Genomic DNA, 17497 nt, shown 5'->3' on the forward strand with positions numbered 1-17497 from the left:
AAATTCCCACCCCATCCCCATACTGTTTTATTTTCCTTCATAGCATTTGGCACTTTGTAACATTTATTTGTTTCTCTTTTCCTCCTGGAATCACAATCTCCGTGAGGGAAGGCATTACGTTATGTTCTGTACTTTGAACAAGTGCCTGGCACGTAGTAGGCGCTTAGTGACATACTCTTAGGCTGTATGAACTTGCCCAATTATTGCAGAGGTAACATGTTCTTTTTGTGACTATACAGTTATTTATTAAGGCAGCCGGACTTGGATTTTAAGTCCTCAACTAGACAAATCACATATGCCTGAAAAAACGAACATAATGAAAAGTTCTGCACCCAGCAAAGTAATTTTCAAATGGACTATGGAGAATATTCTGAAAGGTGTCATCAGGGATAACGACAGTCAACCACAGGGTTGAACCGTTTTCCCCGGAGAAAGAGGGCCAACTTTTGCAGCTTCCTAGAGCGGCACTAGGAAGGCGGAGAAAGGGCGGAGCCGACCGACGAGGGGCGGAACTGGGTGGGACTACTTTGAGCGGTGCCTAGTTGAGCTATTTTGTCCCTTTCCGCTCTCCGTGCGAAGACCTGGGCGGAGAGTGCTACAGCTATGGCGGCCGTTAGCGTAAGTAAAAAATACTTTGCTTAGTTTCTCTGGATGCTGGTAGCGCTCTGATAACTGTAGAAGGGATCCTCCCAACTTCAGAAGGGAGTCCCACAGCAAGAGACGAGGTGGAGATGGGGTTGCGAGAGAATTGGCAAGGTCAGGGAATCTTTAACGTTTGAAGCCTCAAGCCACCTGCTTCTCCTCTTTAGAGTTTCCTCAACCTGGGACAGTTCTCTCTCCTCAATCCCCTGCTGTTGACTGTTTATACAGCGGCAGGGTTAAAACTGGGAAACAGCTGGGCGAAAATGGCCCGCCAGGCGACGAGCAGCGAACAGACTTGGGTCTTGAGATGAAACAAAGAGAAAAGAATCCTGGGCATTTGCCTGGGTGCACAGGGCGGGGCCTCACGACCCTTTGAAGGACTTTGTTCAAACATTATTTCGGGTGAAATAGACCAGGATAGAGACATCTCAAGTCTCTCTGCAGTGCCTGGGTTTGTATTCACTGTTGTTACTTTACGGGTTTGAATGACAAACCTAAGTTTCTTTTGAGTTCTGTAATGGGAAAAGGTGCCTTTACTTAGAAATCTGTGTACAGGAAGTGACACAAGTGGCTGCTAGCTGCAGTTCCCTAAGTAGGTTTCAGTAACAGTAGTCGACAAATATGAGTAGACAAATATCTATGGGTAGATATTTGTAACGGGTTTTAAGTGTAAAATGCACTGCTTGCAGGAGATACAAATATGAATAATTCAGGCTCAGTATCCGTCTTGATTCGCCATTCTCACTCCATTTTTGCTTTCAGAATTTATTTGAATTATCACAACACCCTTCTAACTGGACTCGCTGCCTCTAGCCTGGCTCTCATGGAATTAATTTCCCCCTGCACTGCCAGAGTACTAAAATGTAAATCTGATTATGCCCTTCCACTACTTAAAAATCTTTATTGGCACTCTATCATCTGCCCTCTAGGGTCAGGTCAGACTCCTATGTCTGGAACAGCCGACTCTGCTTTGGCTTTCCAGCTTCATTTCCTGTCTCTCAGAAACTCTCCTAATATCTGTACTCCAAGCCTTTTTCCCTGCTCTTTCTCTGGGCCTGAAGTGCCCTTTCCCATCCTCATCTAGTTAGTTCCTATTCATATTTCACTCATTCATTTAACAGGGATTTGTGTACTGCCTCCCCGTATGCTAAATACAAAAGGCCTTTTCCAAGATAGTGTCCCAGATCTCCCCAGTCTGATTTAAATAACTCCTCTTTGTGCTCGAGAGGATTCTGGGCATACTTTTACCATAGGACTTATCATACTGCAAATAGTAGACTACTTACTTGTGTATTCTATCCTCCTAAACTATAAGCTACTTGAGGATAGTAATTATAATATGTTAATTTTTGTATCCTTAGTACCTAGCACAGGTATGAGCTATATTAGGGACTCAATAAATTCTACATGAATAAATAAGTGCCAGGCAATGGACATAAAAGATATTAAATTAAGTAGTTGAGATGTATCATATAACAAATGATTGTCATTCAGAGTAGAGGAAGTGCCTTGTCTCAGGAGAAGTACAAAGTGATCTGAGGGTTCAGAAGAGAGAGTTCACACCTGGTTGAAGAGAATAAAGAAAGACATCATGGAGGGAGTACAGAGAGAGAAGGAATGGTCAGTGGTTAAAAAGCAGACCTGAATAGTGTGTTGTCACTGAAGCCTAGAGAAGGAGCGAGTTGAACAGTCTTTTGATTTGGCTATTAATAAGTCACTGGTAGCTGCCATTTATTAAGTGCTTACTGCAAGGCCAGGCACCATGCTAAAATACTTTGCATATGTTATTTCACTTAATTCTCAAGATAACTTTATGTTGTAGATGTTAATGATCACCATTTTACAAATGGAAAACTAAGGTTTAGAAAATTCAATTAAATTGTCCAAAGTCACAATGCTAATAAGAGCTGAAGTGAGGTAAAGTGGTAGAGTGAGAACCTAGATTGTAAGGGGTTAGGGAAAGGATAAGGGGTGGGAAACTGGCATTCATTTAGCACCTACTTTGACCAGCTGCTTTACATGTATTATTTCAGTTTAATCTTCTTGATGACCCTAAGAAATGGGTAGTATCCCCATTTTACATATGAAAAAACTGAGGTTTAGAAAAAGTGCTTGTTTCGGGTTATCCAAGTGGAAGAACCAGGTTCAAACACAGGTATATTTGGCTTCAGAGTCCCTGATATTTCCACTACTCCTTGCCTCCTCTGGAAGGGAAGTGTACATTACTCTTTAGAGAAATGTTGCAGCAAAAGGTAGGGAAGAAATCTTGAGATGGGGGTAGCAAATTCCGGGAAGGTTTCTTTTCATTTAAAAAAGTAGGAGACTATATGCCAATTAAATCTCAATAAAACTGGTGAAAAAAAAAATGTCAGGAGACCTGAGCAGGTTTGGAGACAAGTGGAAATGTGCCAAGAACTGGTAAGAATTAATAATAGTGATCACAGCTATTATGCTATTGAACATTTACTGTGTTAGGCATTTTGCTAAGCACGTTATGTGAATTTTTGCATTTATGCTTCACAGTGGCCCTATATCTAGGTACTGTTATTACCAGCATTTTACAGGTAAAGAAACTGAAGCTTAGAAAGGTTGAGTAACTTTCCCACAGTCACTCAGTCAGAAGTGGTAGATCTGTATCTGAAATTGCTATGGTCTGAGTTCAGATCGTGAGGCTTAAGCTTGAGGAAGCATCTGTGAGGCCAAGGTACAAAAATGCTGATCTGTGTTAATTTTGAAGCCCCAGAGATTAATAACAAGGAATAAGGTAGAAAGGAGTCCTGAAAGTTGGTAGATAACTCTGAAAATAGTTTACGTACATTTTGAGAGATAAGAACTTTTTGAGCAGATGTGATGGTGGAACACTGATGTGGAATTAGCCTTGAGAACAAGTACTGTACTGATCTCTCCTCCAGACCTCTTGAATCAGAGAGAATGGCTGGAGGACTGGCCTTCATTTAAAAGGATTGGAAGGAATGTAGTGTCAAAAGCTAGATTTCATTAATGCCAGAGATTGAGTGAATTTGAGGAAAATTTTCATCCTGAAAGATATTTGTTTCTAATAGAATACTTAATATTGAAATATGGCTACCATGTATTGAGTATTTCCTATGTGTCAGACGCTGTATTATGCTGTTGATGCACATTATTTTATTTAATTCTCACAAAAAGTTTTCTGTGGTAGATAGCTTTATTGGCTTAAAGAACAGGAGTAAAGCAGTAAGGAAAACAAGGCTGAAATAGGAGGTTATAGTCAGAGAAAAGCTTGTTGAGTTTATGATTTTAACTATTAACAAGTTCTGGGAAATGGTAAATTCAGGGTGTACTCATGGAGTGGGTAACTGCAGTGGAGTGAATATGAAGGTCTAAAAAGGTGAGGTCAAAGAAGAGTGAGGTGAGGCTTTTGAGTGGTTCAGCCATATGGATGTTAAAGTCACTCAGAGTTATGGCAGGATTTAGAGTATAGAAGAAGACTATTAACCAGGATCCTAAATCTTCAATGCGATGAAGTGACCAGGAGGCAGGTGCTAAGGATGAATAGATGGGTGGTATGAGTCTCAGACGAGAATTACTTTTCTTTCCTTTATGAAAACTTTCTTCAGTTGAAGTATAGCATACATACAGTTAAGTACACAAATCATAAGCAGCTTGGTAAAGTTTCAAAAAATGATCATACTTGTTCACCCAGCAGCCAAATTAAAAAAAAAAAAAATTACCAGCAGCCCCGAAGCCCTCCCCTTTGCTCCTTCTCCACCATAGATTAATTAGCCTAGTTTTCACTTTATGTAAATGGAATAAGGCAGTATTTACTCTATGTCTGGCTTCTTTCACCCAATATTGTTTTTGAGATTCAGCCATTACACATGTATGCTAGTTCATTCATTCTTATTGCTCTGTGATATTCTAGAGGGTGAATATATCATGATTTATTTATCCATTCTACTGTTAATGGACATTTGAATTATTTTCAGTTTTAAGCTATTACAAATAATGCTCCCATCAACATTCTTGTATATGTCTTTTGGCGCACATAAGTGCACATTGCTGTTGAGTATATACCTAGGAGTGGGATCGCCAGGTCATAGGGCATGCAGCTTTGGTAGCTACTGCCAAATAGTTTTCCAAAGTGGTTGTACCAATTTACATTCCCATTCATGAGGGTTCCAGTTGTTCCACTTTCTCACTAACAAGAACAGAGATTTTTACCTAAGGCTGGGGAAGTAATGGCTTAGAAGCAGCATTGGCAATCAGAAGAAGACAAACTCTACCTCCTATACCTGAGACACTTTGAATAGCCTCCACTTGAGAGTTGCAGTGACCTCAGGGGACAATCATGTTTCATTTCAGGCAAGGAGAGAAGAGGGTAGACACAATGGAAGGGCTTTTGGAGTTTGGTAGAGTAGCAGGAACTTTGGTCAGTGAAGAGAAAATACAGATCGCTGTAGAAATTAGAATACAGGAGATGATACATGACTCTGGAATTGTGTTTTGGGCCTTGAGTCAAGGATGATGGGGATGGGAAGGAACATGGATGCCATAGACGTAAAGGTTTCAAAATCCTTGATAATACCAGCCTTCGTGTCAACTTTAGTCTTTGTCTCTTTCCTCTTTTATTTCATGTGACTGATATCAGAAAGTAGTTGGAACCTAACAAAGTGAAGTTCATTCTTGGGAAGATGGTTGGTTATCTCCAGCAAAATCAGTTTTTCACTTTCCACTCAGCATTGTTGAGCATCTGTATTTTCAGTGCAACTTTGAAAGTATGCTTTGAAACCCTTAACCATACTTGGTATAGGTTCCAGGATGTTGCTTTATGCCATAGAGTGAAAATGATCTGTGCCTTGCCTCCTACCACACCTATATGACTGAGCTATTCCCTGTGATGCCATCCTCACAGGTGGCTGTTAGGTGTTCTGTGAACCTCATTTAATATGGAAATTAAAAATTGCTTGACATGGACCCTAAAATGTTTGCATAACAGGTGCATGTAAGTCAATATTTCCTGATCTTAGCTGTGCATTAGAATCATCTGGGCAGCTTAGAAAAGGTACTGTTGCCTGAGCCCCACCCCAGATGGGGCATTTTAATATTTTAAAAGCCCACCAGTGATTCTGATGTGTTGCTAGGTTTGAGAACCACTGATTTAGGGGAGAATTTGTGGCTTTTATACAGGTTAGAGAAGAAAGGGTATTAGGCTTTTCAGGTTATGAAGAACAGAGGCAAGTTCAAGTCATCTTAAGTGGTAGTTTATTGGAAAGTTGCATAGGTTAGGAAGAAAGCCTAGGAAACTGTCTCATCAGCTAAACAAATCTCAAGAAGAACCGTTCAGGATACCATAGCAACTCTAGTAGTTACCATTCTCATGACTGTTCTGCTACTGCTAACTCTATGTGTTTCACATCCAGACTTCCCTAGAGAGAAGATCTGATCAGGTTGGCTAGTCACTAACCACTGCAAAATACCCTTCTTAGGCAGAAATTGCACATCGGGCCCCTTTGTAAGGCAGTCTCTTGTTGGCTGCCTTTGGCTCAGATACCAATCCCTGGTCCAGTCAGTTTTGGCCAGTGCATCAGTCCTGTAGTTAACAGCATAGTGACCTATGTTAGAAATCACAGAAGGGAGCAATATAGTTGTCAGATGCTCTAGGACTTCTTAGAAGGGGCAAGGCAATGGATGGATACTTTTGGGGTTCATGGTCTGGTACAATTTACTTTTGAATACTTTCCAGAAGTGATAAAGTTGTTGAAAATATGGTAGGATATATTTAGAGTTGTTATTAAAAGCTAACTTTTTAAGATCTTGTAATTTAAATTGGGAAATTGGTTGCCCAAGGATAAAAAAACACCGAGACAACCAGTAAGTAGCAATCTGTGGTAGATAATAAAATTTGCTTAGTATAATTTGAACATATTCAGGGAAAATGTAACCCATTTCTGTAATCTCTCCTGAGTTATATAGACTTGATGGATATTAATACTCTTAAGCTAAGGCATGAGTTGCATACTTAATGTAGATTTGGCCTGGCTGTTTTTGGATCTTTTCTCTCAGTCATTCTGAAACTTACTAGGGACTTCTCATATCACTAGGCTAACTGCTACTGCCATATCCCCTCCTCAGCCTGGCTCTATAGTTCACCTCATTCATTCATACATCCAAATTCCTACTTGATATCTTTAGGTGCATCAAATTCAACATGTGCAAAATTCCTTTATCTTTACCACATTTGATTTTTCTGCTGTATTCCATCATTTTAAAGAATCCTCTACATCCACACTGTTAACAAGTCTTGTGAATACTTTTTACTTTCATACATTCTTATTCTTTTATACATTCTTTCAAAAAAAAATCTTAATGCCCATAATGTGCAGGAGATGGTGATAAACATTGGGGATACAAAGATCAACAAGATAGGAACAAGAGGTATATAGAAGAGAAAACACTAAAACTAATAAGCACATGAAGAGATGCTCAAAATAATTAACAGATAACTACATATTAGAACAATGAGATAACATTTTATTAAGCTAGAGGAAAATAGAATGCTGGTTTAGTCCAAATGTTGTTAGGGATATTGGAATGTAAGCGCCCCCATGTACTGCTGGTGGGAGTATTGACTGGTACAGCCACTGTGGAGATCAATCTGATATTATTTAGTGAAATTAAGTATATACACATGTTCTATGGCATAGCAATTCTGTTCTTGAGTGTATATCACAAAGATATACAAGTTCATGAGGGCACTTATAGGAGGATATTCATCACAGTGTTTTTTTATGATGATGGGGAGTTTGAGGCAATATAGGTGTCCAACACTGACAGGGATAGGTGAAATGTGGTGGATGTACATCATATAGTACTATATAGCAGCTAGAAGAAATGGGTTATATGTACACATAGGAACACAGATGGATATAAAAGGCTATGTTTTATGAAAAAGGATAAGAAACAAAACAACTGTAATACACCATTTACTTTGTGAAAACAGAAAAAATGAGATGTGTAACAAAATTAAAAATACATGTACACATTACTACAATATACATTTTGTAAACATTCAAACAAAAAGATAATCATTAAATATATGAAAATAGCTACCTATGGTGGATGAATTAGAGTGAAATTTGGCGATTAAAGGAAATGAATGTATTAATCAATTTTAAAGGAGGGAGGGCAAAGAAGAACAAGACCAAAGTACTGTCCTCAAGGAATGGACTCTAGTGGGCGAAACTGATAAGTAAACACAAGTTGTATTCAAAATAAAAGATATCTAAAAGTTACTATGAGAGAAAAGAGGAAGAAGTAGCTTAAATGCCTACAGAACATAAGGCTGCTTCATAATATTTGTTCATTTTAGTTCATTCATTTAGTTCTTCAACAAGTATGTATTAAGCACCTACCATGGGTTAAGAACTGCTACTTGCCATGTGGTGGTAGATTGTATTTTTGATTTCAAATATTTGCTTTCTCTTCCTGTGAGAGGATTATACACCCCTGCCTAGATTTCTTATTCTTTCCCTCTACCTCAAGAATGACTAGTATTACTTTACTAGGTAAATAATTTTATAATTTGTTTTTGGCATATTTTGGTACTGATCAAAATATGGTTAAAGCAAAATATTTACTCTACCTTAGTCTAATTGAAACACAAGTCCTTCTGTTTATCATGAAAGAGCCAGTAGAGTTAAACAGAACTTAATTTTGTAAGCAGAGAAAATACCGTTATATCCATTCACTCATCTGGACTAATGGAAGGAAAGGAACAGCATAAATAATTGAAAACCAATATCTGCACTTAACTTTGGGATGTATTTTTATACTTATATTTCTGCCTATAGCAAAAGCTGAAATTTTGGGCCCCTGTGACAAAATTCACAATAGAGCTCTTGTGACAAAAATTCACAGAGCCATGTAACTGGCAGGGACAATTCATCCTCCCATTGAATTGTCTTGGCACATTTGTCGAGAACTAATTGACCCTAAATGTATTTTTGGACTCTCAATTAACTCTATTCCATTGATCTATATTTCTGTCTTTATGCCAGTATTACACTGTCTTCATTGCTGTAGCTTTTTATTAAGTTTGAAATGGGAAAATGTGAGTGCTCTAACTTGGTCCTTTTTTTAGTATAATTTATGGTGAAATAATTTCAAATTTACAGAAAAGTTGCAAGAAGAGTACAAAGAACTCATCTCCTTAAATCAGATTCTACAGTTGTTAACTTTTGACATTTTCTCCCTTTCTCCTCTATTATAATTATTCCTTTTCTGATCAATCTGAGAGCAAGTTGCAGACATGTTGCTATTTCACCCCTAAATATTTCACTGTATATTTCCTCAAAAAGAAGTATACTGTTCTATAACCTTTGTGCAAGCCTCCCAATTGGGATGTTAATACTGATACAACACTATCATCCAATCCACAGATGCCATTCAAATTTCACCCACTGCACAATGTCTCCTCTTCCTTTCTAGGCCAGGATCCAAATCTAGGATCATGCATTATGTTTCCTTATCATATCTCTTTGATCTGCTTTAATCTGGAATATTTCCGTACTCTTTCCTATCTTTCATGAGTGACCTTGACAGTTTTTTTCTTCCAGTTTTATTGAGATATAATTGACATACAGCACTGCATAAGTTTAAGTTGTACAGAATGATTTGACTTACATCATGAAATGATTATCACAGTAAGTTTAGTGAACATCTATCATCTCATTTAGATACAAAATTAAAGAAATAGAAAAAAATTTTTTCCTTTGATGAGAATTCCAATTTTGATCTTTTTTCTCAAGATGTTTGACTTTTCTAGGTTCCTTGCATTTCCATATGAATATTAGAAACAGCTTGTCAATTTAAAAAAAGGGCATCTGGAATTTTGATAGTAACTGTCTTGAATCAGTAGATCACTTTGGGGAGTATTGCTATCTTGACAATGCTAAGTCTGACAATCCATGAACTTGGGATGTCTTTCAGTTGATTTAGGTCTTTGATTTTTTTCGACAATATTTTGTGGTTTTCAGTCTAAAAGTCTTGCACTTATTTTGCAAGTCTTGCAAGACTTTCAAATTTAGGCTTGCATTAAATTTATTCCTATTTTATTCTTCTTAATGTTCTTGTTAATGAAATTGTTTTTTGTAATTTCATTTTCAGATTATTCCTTACTGGCAAATAGGAATAAAATATATTTTGGTGTACTGATTTATTTCCTGTGTACCTTGCAACATTGCTGAATTCGTTTATTAGCTTGAATAGTTGAGTGCACGCATGTGTGTGTGTGTGAGTGAGTGTATTCCTTAGGATTTTCTACATACAAGATCATGTCATATGTAAATAAGGGTAGTTTTACTTCTTTTCTAAACTGCATGCCTTTTATTTCTTTTTATTGTCTAATTGCCCTGACTGGAACGTCCAGTACAATGTTGAATAGAAGTAGTGACAACAGACATTCTGTTCTTGTTCCTAATCATAGGGGGAAAGCTTTCAGCTATTCATCATGAAATATGTTAGCTGTGGGATTTTTTATAGACCCCCTTCACCAAGTTAAGGAAGTTCTTTTCTATTCCTAGTTTCTTGAGTGTTTTTTTTTTTTTTAAACATGGAAGAGTACTAGTATTTGTCAAATGCTTTTTCTATGTCTACTGATATGGACATGTACGTATTGTCCATTATTTTATTAATATGGTATATTACATTGATTAATTTTCGTATGTTGGACTAACCTTGCATTCTTGATATGTTAATATATCCCACTTGATCAAATGCTTAGTTATTTTTATATGTCTCTATTCAGTTTCTATTATTTCATTGAGGATTTTTAATCTATATCTATAAACAATATTGGTCTATAGTTTTATTATTTTTTTAACATCTTTATTGGAGTATAATTGCTTTACAATGGTGTGTTAGTTTCTGCTTTATAACAAAGTGAATCAGTTATACATATAAATATGTTCCCATATCTCATCCATCTTGCATCTCCCTCCCTCCCACCCTCCCTATCCCACCCCTCTAGGTGGTCACAAAGCACAGAGCTGATCTCCCTGTGCTATGCGTTTGCTTCCCACTAGCTATCTATTTTACGTTTGGTAGTGTATATATGTCCATGCCACTCTCTCACATGGTCACATCTAACCCTTCCCCCTCCCCATATCCTCAAGTCCATTCTCTAGTAGGTCTGTGTCTTTATTCCCGTCTTGCCACTAGGTTCTTCATGACCTTCTTTTTTTTTTCCCCTTAGATTCCATATATATGTGTTAGCATACTGTATTTGTTTTTCTCTTTCTGACTTACTTCACTCTGTATGACAGACTCTAACTCCATCCACCTCACTACAAATAACTCCATTTCGTTTCTTTTTATGGCTGAGTAATATTCCATGGTATATATGTACCGCATCTTCTTTATCCACTCATCCGATGATGGACATTTAGGTTGCTTCCATGTCCTGGCTATTGTAAATAGAGCTGCAACGAACATTTTGGTACATGACACTTTTTGAATTATGGTTTTCTCAGGGTATATGCCCAGTAGTGGGATTGCTAGGCCGTATGGTAGTTCTATTTTTAGTTTTTTAAGGAACCTCCATATGGTTCTCCATAGTGGCTTTATCAATTTACATTCCCACCAACAGTGCAAGAGTGTTCCCTTTTCTCCACACCCTCTCCAGCATTTATTGTTTGTAGATTTTTTGATGATGGCCATTCTGACCAGTGTGAGATGATATCTCATTGTAGTTTTGATTTGCATTTCTCTAATGATTAATGATGTTGAGCATTCTTTCATGTGTTTGTTGGCAATCTGTATATCTTCTTTGGAGAAATGTCTATTTAGGTCTTCTGCCCATTTTTGGATTGGGTTGTTTGTTATTTTGTTATTGAGCTGCATGAGCTGCTTGTAAATCTTGGAGATTAATCCTTTGTCAGTTGCTTCATTTGCAAATATTTTCTCCCATTCTGAGGATTGTCTTTTGGTCCTGTTTATGGTTTCCTTTGCTGTGCAAAAGCTTTTAAGTTTCATTAGGTCCCATTTGTTTATTTTTGTTTTTATTTCCATTTCTCTAGGAGGTGGGTCAAAAAGGATCTTGCTGTGATTTATGTCATACAGTGTTCTGTCTATGTTTTCCTCTAAGAGTTTGATAGTGTCTGGCCTTACATTTAGGTCTTTAATCCATTTTGAGTTTATTTTTGTGTATGGTGTTAGGGAGTGTTCTAATTTCATACTTTTACATGTACCTGTCCAGTTTTCCCAGCACCACTTAATGAAGAGGCTGTCTTTTCTCCACTGTATATGCTTTCCTCCTTTGTCAAAGATAAGGTGACCATATGTGTGTGGGTTTATCTCTGGGCTTTCTATCCTGTTCCATTGATCTATATTTGTGTTTTTGTGCCAGTACCATACTGTCTTAATTACTGTAGCTTTGTAATATAGTCTGTAGTCAGGGAGCCTGATTCCTCCAGCTCCATTTTTCGTTCTCAGGATTGCTTTGGCTATTCGGGGTCTTTTGTGTTTCCATACAAATTGTGAAATTTTTTGTTCTAGTTCTGTGAAAAATGCCAGTGGTAGTTTGATAGGGATTGCATTGAATCTGTAGATTGCTTTGGGTAGTAGAGTCATTTTCACAATGTTGATTCTTCCAATCCAAGAACATGATATACCTCTCCATCTATTTGTATCATCTTTAATTTCTTTCATCAGTGTCTTATAATTTTCTGCATACAGGTCTTTTGTCTTCTTAGGTAGGTTTATTCCTAGATATTTTATTCTTTTTGTTGCAATGGTAAATGAGAGTGTTTTCTTAATTTCACTTTCAGATTTTTCATCATTAGTGTATAGGAATGCAAGAGATTTCTGTGCATTAATTTTGTATCCTGCTACTTTACCAAATTCATTGATTAGCTCTAGTAGTTTTCTGGTACTGTGATTAAAAATCTTCCAACAAACAAAAGCCCAGGACCAGATGGCTTCACAGACGAATTCTATCAAACATTTAGAGAAGAGCTAACACCTATCCTTCTCAAACTCTTCCAAAATATTGTGGAGGGAGGAACACTCCCCAACTCATTCTACGAGGCCACCATCACCCTGATACCAAAACCATACAAAGATGCCACAAAGAAAGAAAACTACAAGCCAATATCACTGGTTAACATAGATGCAAAAATCCTCAACAAAATACTAGCAAACAGAATCCAACAGCACCTTAAAAGGATCATACACCATGATCAAGTGTGGTTTATTCCAGGAATGCAAGGATTCTTCAATATATGCAAATCAATCAACGTGATACACCATATTAACAAATTGAAGGAGAAAAACCATTTGATCATCTCAATAGATGCAGAGAAAGCTTTCAACAAAATTCAACACCCATTTATGATAAAAGCCCTGCAGAAGGTAGGCATAGAGGGAACTTTCCTCAACATAATAAAGGCCATATATGACAAACCCACAGCCAACATCGTCCTCAATGGTGAAAAACTGAAACCATGTCCACTAAGATCAGGAACAAGACAAGGTTGCCCACTCTCACCACTATTATTCAACATAGTTTTGGAAGTGTTAGCCACAGCAATCAGGGAAGAAAAAGAAATAAAAGGAATCCAAATCAGAAAAGAAGTAAAGCTGTCACTGTTTGCAGATGACATGATACTATACATAGAGAATCCGAAAGATGCTACCAGAAAACTACTGGAGCTAATCAATGAATTTGGTAAAGTAGCAGGATACAAAATTAATGTACTTTTCTTATGACGACTTTGGTTTTGGTGCCAGGGCAGTACTAGCCTTATAGAATGAGAGGGGAAGTGTTGCCTCCTCTGCTATTTTTTGGAAAAGTTTTTGAAAGATTAGTGTTAATTCTTCTTTAAACTTTAGCTAGAATTTACCCATGAAGCAGTCTGTGCCTGGGCTTTCCTTATAGGAAGATTTTTGATTATTAATTCAGTCTCTTTACTGGTTACATATTCAGATTTTCCATTCTTCTTTCATCCTTTTGGTAATTTGTGTCTTTCTACGAATTTGTTCATTTCTTCCAAGTTATCTAATTTGTTGCTGTATAGTTGTCCATAGTATTAACTTAAAATGTTTTTTATTTCTGTAAGGTCAGTATGTGATGTCCTCTTTTTCATTACTAATTTTCGTAATTTGAGCCTTTTCTTTCTATTTTTTCTTTGTTACCTTATCAAAAGGGTTGTCAATTTTGTTGATCAGTTCAAAGAAATGACTTTTGGGTGTGTTGATTTTCTTTCCTCTATTTCACTTATTTCCACTCTAATCCTCACTCTTTCCTTCCTTGTGCTTGCTTTGGGGTTAAGTTTGCTTTTCTGTTTTCCTAAGGTAAATTATTAAATTATTGATTTGAGGTATTTTTTTTTTTTTTAGCATTTACAGCTATATATAAATTTCCCTTTCAGCCCTGCTTTCACTACACGATAAGTTTTGGTGTCTTTTGTTTTCATTTTGTTTCATTTCATTCAACTCAAAAGTATTTTCTAATTTTACTTGTGACTTTTTTTCTTTGGCCTATTGGTATTTAGGAGTATTTTGTTTTTTAATTATTTTTCACAACTTGTGCATTTTCCAGATCTTTTTATTGTTCATTTCTAATTTAATTTTTTGTGGTCAGAGACCATGCTTTGTTTGTACAATTTTAAATCTTTTGAGACCTGTCCTATGGCCTACTGTATGGTCTATCCTGAAGAATGTTCCATATGCACTTAATAAGAATGTATATTCTGCTGTTGGGTGGAAGCGTGCTATGGAAGTCTGTCAGGTCTACTTAGTTTATATTGTTGTTCACATCTTCTATATTGCTGACTTTCTGCCTAGTTGAATTCATTATTAACATGAGGTATTGAATTTTCTAACTATTATTATTACATTGTCTGTTTTTTCCCTCTGTTTTCTTTGTTCTTTGTTTTCTGTTTGTTCTGCTTTTCCTTTCTGTGTTTTCTGTCAGTTTTTGTTTCAGGTATTTTGTGGCTCTGTTTTTAGGTGCATATATGTTTATAATTGTTATATGTTTCTGATAGATTTACCCTCTTATCATTATAATATGTCTCTTTAACTCTAGTAACAATTTTTGACTCAAAGTCAAATTATGGTGGCTGTTTTCCTGGTATATCTTTTTCCATGCTTTTACTTTTAACCTAAATATATCTTTAAATCTAAAATGTGTTTCCTTTGGACAGGATTTTGTTTTTTTAATAAAATCTGACAATCTTTGTCTTTTGATTGAATTGTTTAACTCATTCAGATTTAATGTAATTATTAGTGTGATTGGATTTATTTTTGCCATTTTGCTTTCATTTTCTATGCCTCATGTCTTTTTTGTTCTTCTCTTCCTTCTTTACTGCCTTTTCATGTATTCAGTGGATATTTTATGCTGTGCCAATCAGGTACTGTGAGTATCAGAACAGCTCTTTAGCAGCATAGAGATACGAGGGAATAGGGGACTGGATTTTCACCAGCTGCTTTCCTGAATCCTCTCCATGGAGCAGGATATGGGGATGGGGAATCAGTGTGTATGGTATCTGCCAGTTTTCACCAATTGCCAAATCCACCTGGAATACCTCTTTTTAGCTCAGGGGAAGATGAGAGTTACCACTCTGCTGGAGAGCTTTCTAGAATAGCTCTTCTATAACACAGCACTGGTGGGGGGGCAGGGTTACAGGCTCTAAGCTGAGTGCAACTGTCTCTCACTCTTCTTACCATGTTCTGTAGATTTTGTGGAAAGAAGCATCTCAATTTGTTGTAAGTCCTTTGATCCATATCCAGAGAATTTGCTAATTTGACTAGTTTAATAGATGTCTCTTTGAGGGAGAGGTTTCACCAAGCTCCTCACACTACATACAAGAACCAAATGCAGGTTTCCAGTTTGGGTCTGTTACAAATAAAGCTACTATGAAGAAGCATGTACATGATTTTGTGTGGATATAAATTTTCATTTCACTGGAATAAATGCCCAAAAGTGTGATTTCTGTGTTCTTTGGTAATTACGTTTAGTTTTTTGAAAAACGGGTTCTTGGTGGATTGACCCCTGTATTAGTTTCCTATTGCTGATGTAGCAAATTACCACAGACTCAAATTTATTACCCTACAGTTCTGGGGGTCAGAAGTCCAAAATCAATTTCACTGTGCTAAAATCAAGGTGTTGGCAAGCCTGAATTCCTTCTGGAGGTTCTAGGGGGGAATCCATTTCCTTGCCTTTTCTAGTTTCTAGACACCACCTGCATTCCATGTCTCATGACCTCTTCTTCCATATTGAAACCCATCAATGGCTGCTCAAGTCTTTCACATGATGCATTACTTCAGTACTCCTCTTCTGTAGTCAAAACTCCCTCAACATCCTTATAAGGGCAGTCATGATTACATCGGGACCACCCTGATAAGCTACCATAATCTCTTTATCTCAAAATCTATAACTTAATCACATCTGCAGAGTTCCTTTTACTATCTAAGGGAACATATTCACAACTTCTGGGCATTCAGACATCTAAATCTTTGCAGGAGGGTAGAGTATTATTCAGTCTATCACAGTCCTCTTATCGTTTTAAATGTCTCTGACACTGGTAATTTTCTTTGTCCTAAGTTGGTCTTTACCTGATATTAATATAGCCTGCTTTCTTTTGATTACTGTGTTTTCTTTTTCCTGCTTTTCTATGGGTTTTTTGTACTTGTTTTGTAACTCCATTTTGATTTATCTGTAGTACTTTGGCTGTATCTCCTGTATAACTCTTTAGTGATTTTTCTAGGAATAGCTATTTTATTTGTAGTTATCCATAATTTTACTCTTTCCACTGTTATTTTTTCCCTCCTGATGTCCCAAGGTTCCTTCTTTTATCATTTTCTTTCTCTTTAGAGAACTTACTTTAACCATTCTTTTAGGGTTGGTCTGCTGGTGAAAAATTCTTTTAGTTTTCTTTCCTCTTCATTCCTAATGGAAATCTTGTCTGGATATAGAAGTACAGGTTAACAGTCCATTTCTTTCATCACTTGAGAAATGTTGTGCCATTTCCTTCTGGACTCTGTGATTTCTGATGAGAAATCTGCTGTTACTCAAATCATTCTCCCCCTATAGTTTAGATGTTGTTTCTCTTTCACTGTTTTCAATAGTTTCTCTTTTTCTTTAGTTTTCAGGGGTTCAACTATGATGTGTCTTGGTATGAACTTCTTTGGGTTCTTTGAGTTCATCCATTGAGTTTTTATTTGTCATTTTATTGTTCAGTTCTAAATTACCCACTTGGTTTTTCTTTATATCTTGTATTTCTCTGCCAAGACTTTGTGTTTCTTTGCTGAGACTTTCTATTTTTTAATTTGCTTCAAATATGTTTATAATTGCTTGTTGAAGCATTTTTATGATGGTTGCTTTAAAATATTTGTTAGATAATTCTAACATCCTTGTCATCTTATTGTTTGTATTTGTCTATTGTCCTTTTAAACTCAAGTTGAGATTTTCCTGGTTCTTGTTATAATGAGTAGTTTTCAATTAATATCTGTATGTTTTGATATTATGATATAATCTTATTCAAAACTTCTGTTTCAGTTGGCTTCCTCTAACACTACTCTGGCAAAGGAAAGGGCAGTGCTGCTTTGTTACTACCAGGTGGAGGGTAGAAGTCAAGGTTCCCTGCTCAGTCTCTTGACACCCAAGGAGAGGAGGGCCCCTTTGCTATTCCTGGGCAAGAGTGGGAGTTTAGGTCTCCCATAGGCTTCTGCTCTTACAATCCTGGCTGGGAGAGGTAGGAGTACCTCATTAGTGCTCCCCACTAATGACCACTGTTGGGGCAGTGGGGGGGAGTGACCTTGTTACCATTTGATGATAATGAAAATCCTGACTCTCCACTAGGCCTTCTCAGAT

The 17497-nt window shown here is 36.9% G+C and overlaps 1 protein-coding gene across 1 annotated transcript in view; it reads left to right on the forward strand.

Annotated features, from left to right (window-relative positions):
- Nucleotides 1–513: 513 nt before the first annotated feature.
- APOOL (apolipoprotein O like) overlaps nucleotides 514–17497 on the forward strand; it is a 99675-nt gene continuing 82691 nt past the window's right edge. Inside the window, exon 1 of the mRNA XM_059910322.1 lies at nucleotides 514–618. Within this exon, the coding sequence (XP_059766305.1) occupies nucleotides 604–618 (15 nt within the window). The 5' untranslated portion in view covers nucleotides 514–603. The remainder of the gene's footprint in view (nucleotides 619–17497) is intronic.

Source organism: Balaenoptera ricei, chromosome X (genome assembly GCF_028023285.1).
Source record: "Balaenoptera ricei isolate mBalRic1 chromosome X, mBalRic1.hap2, whole genome shotgun sequence".
NCBI lineage: Eukaryota > Metazoa > Chordata > Mammalia > Artiodactyla > Balaenopteridae > Balaenoptera > Balaenoptera ricei.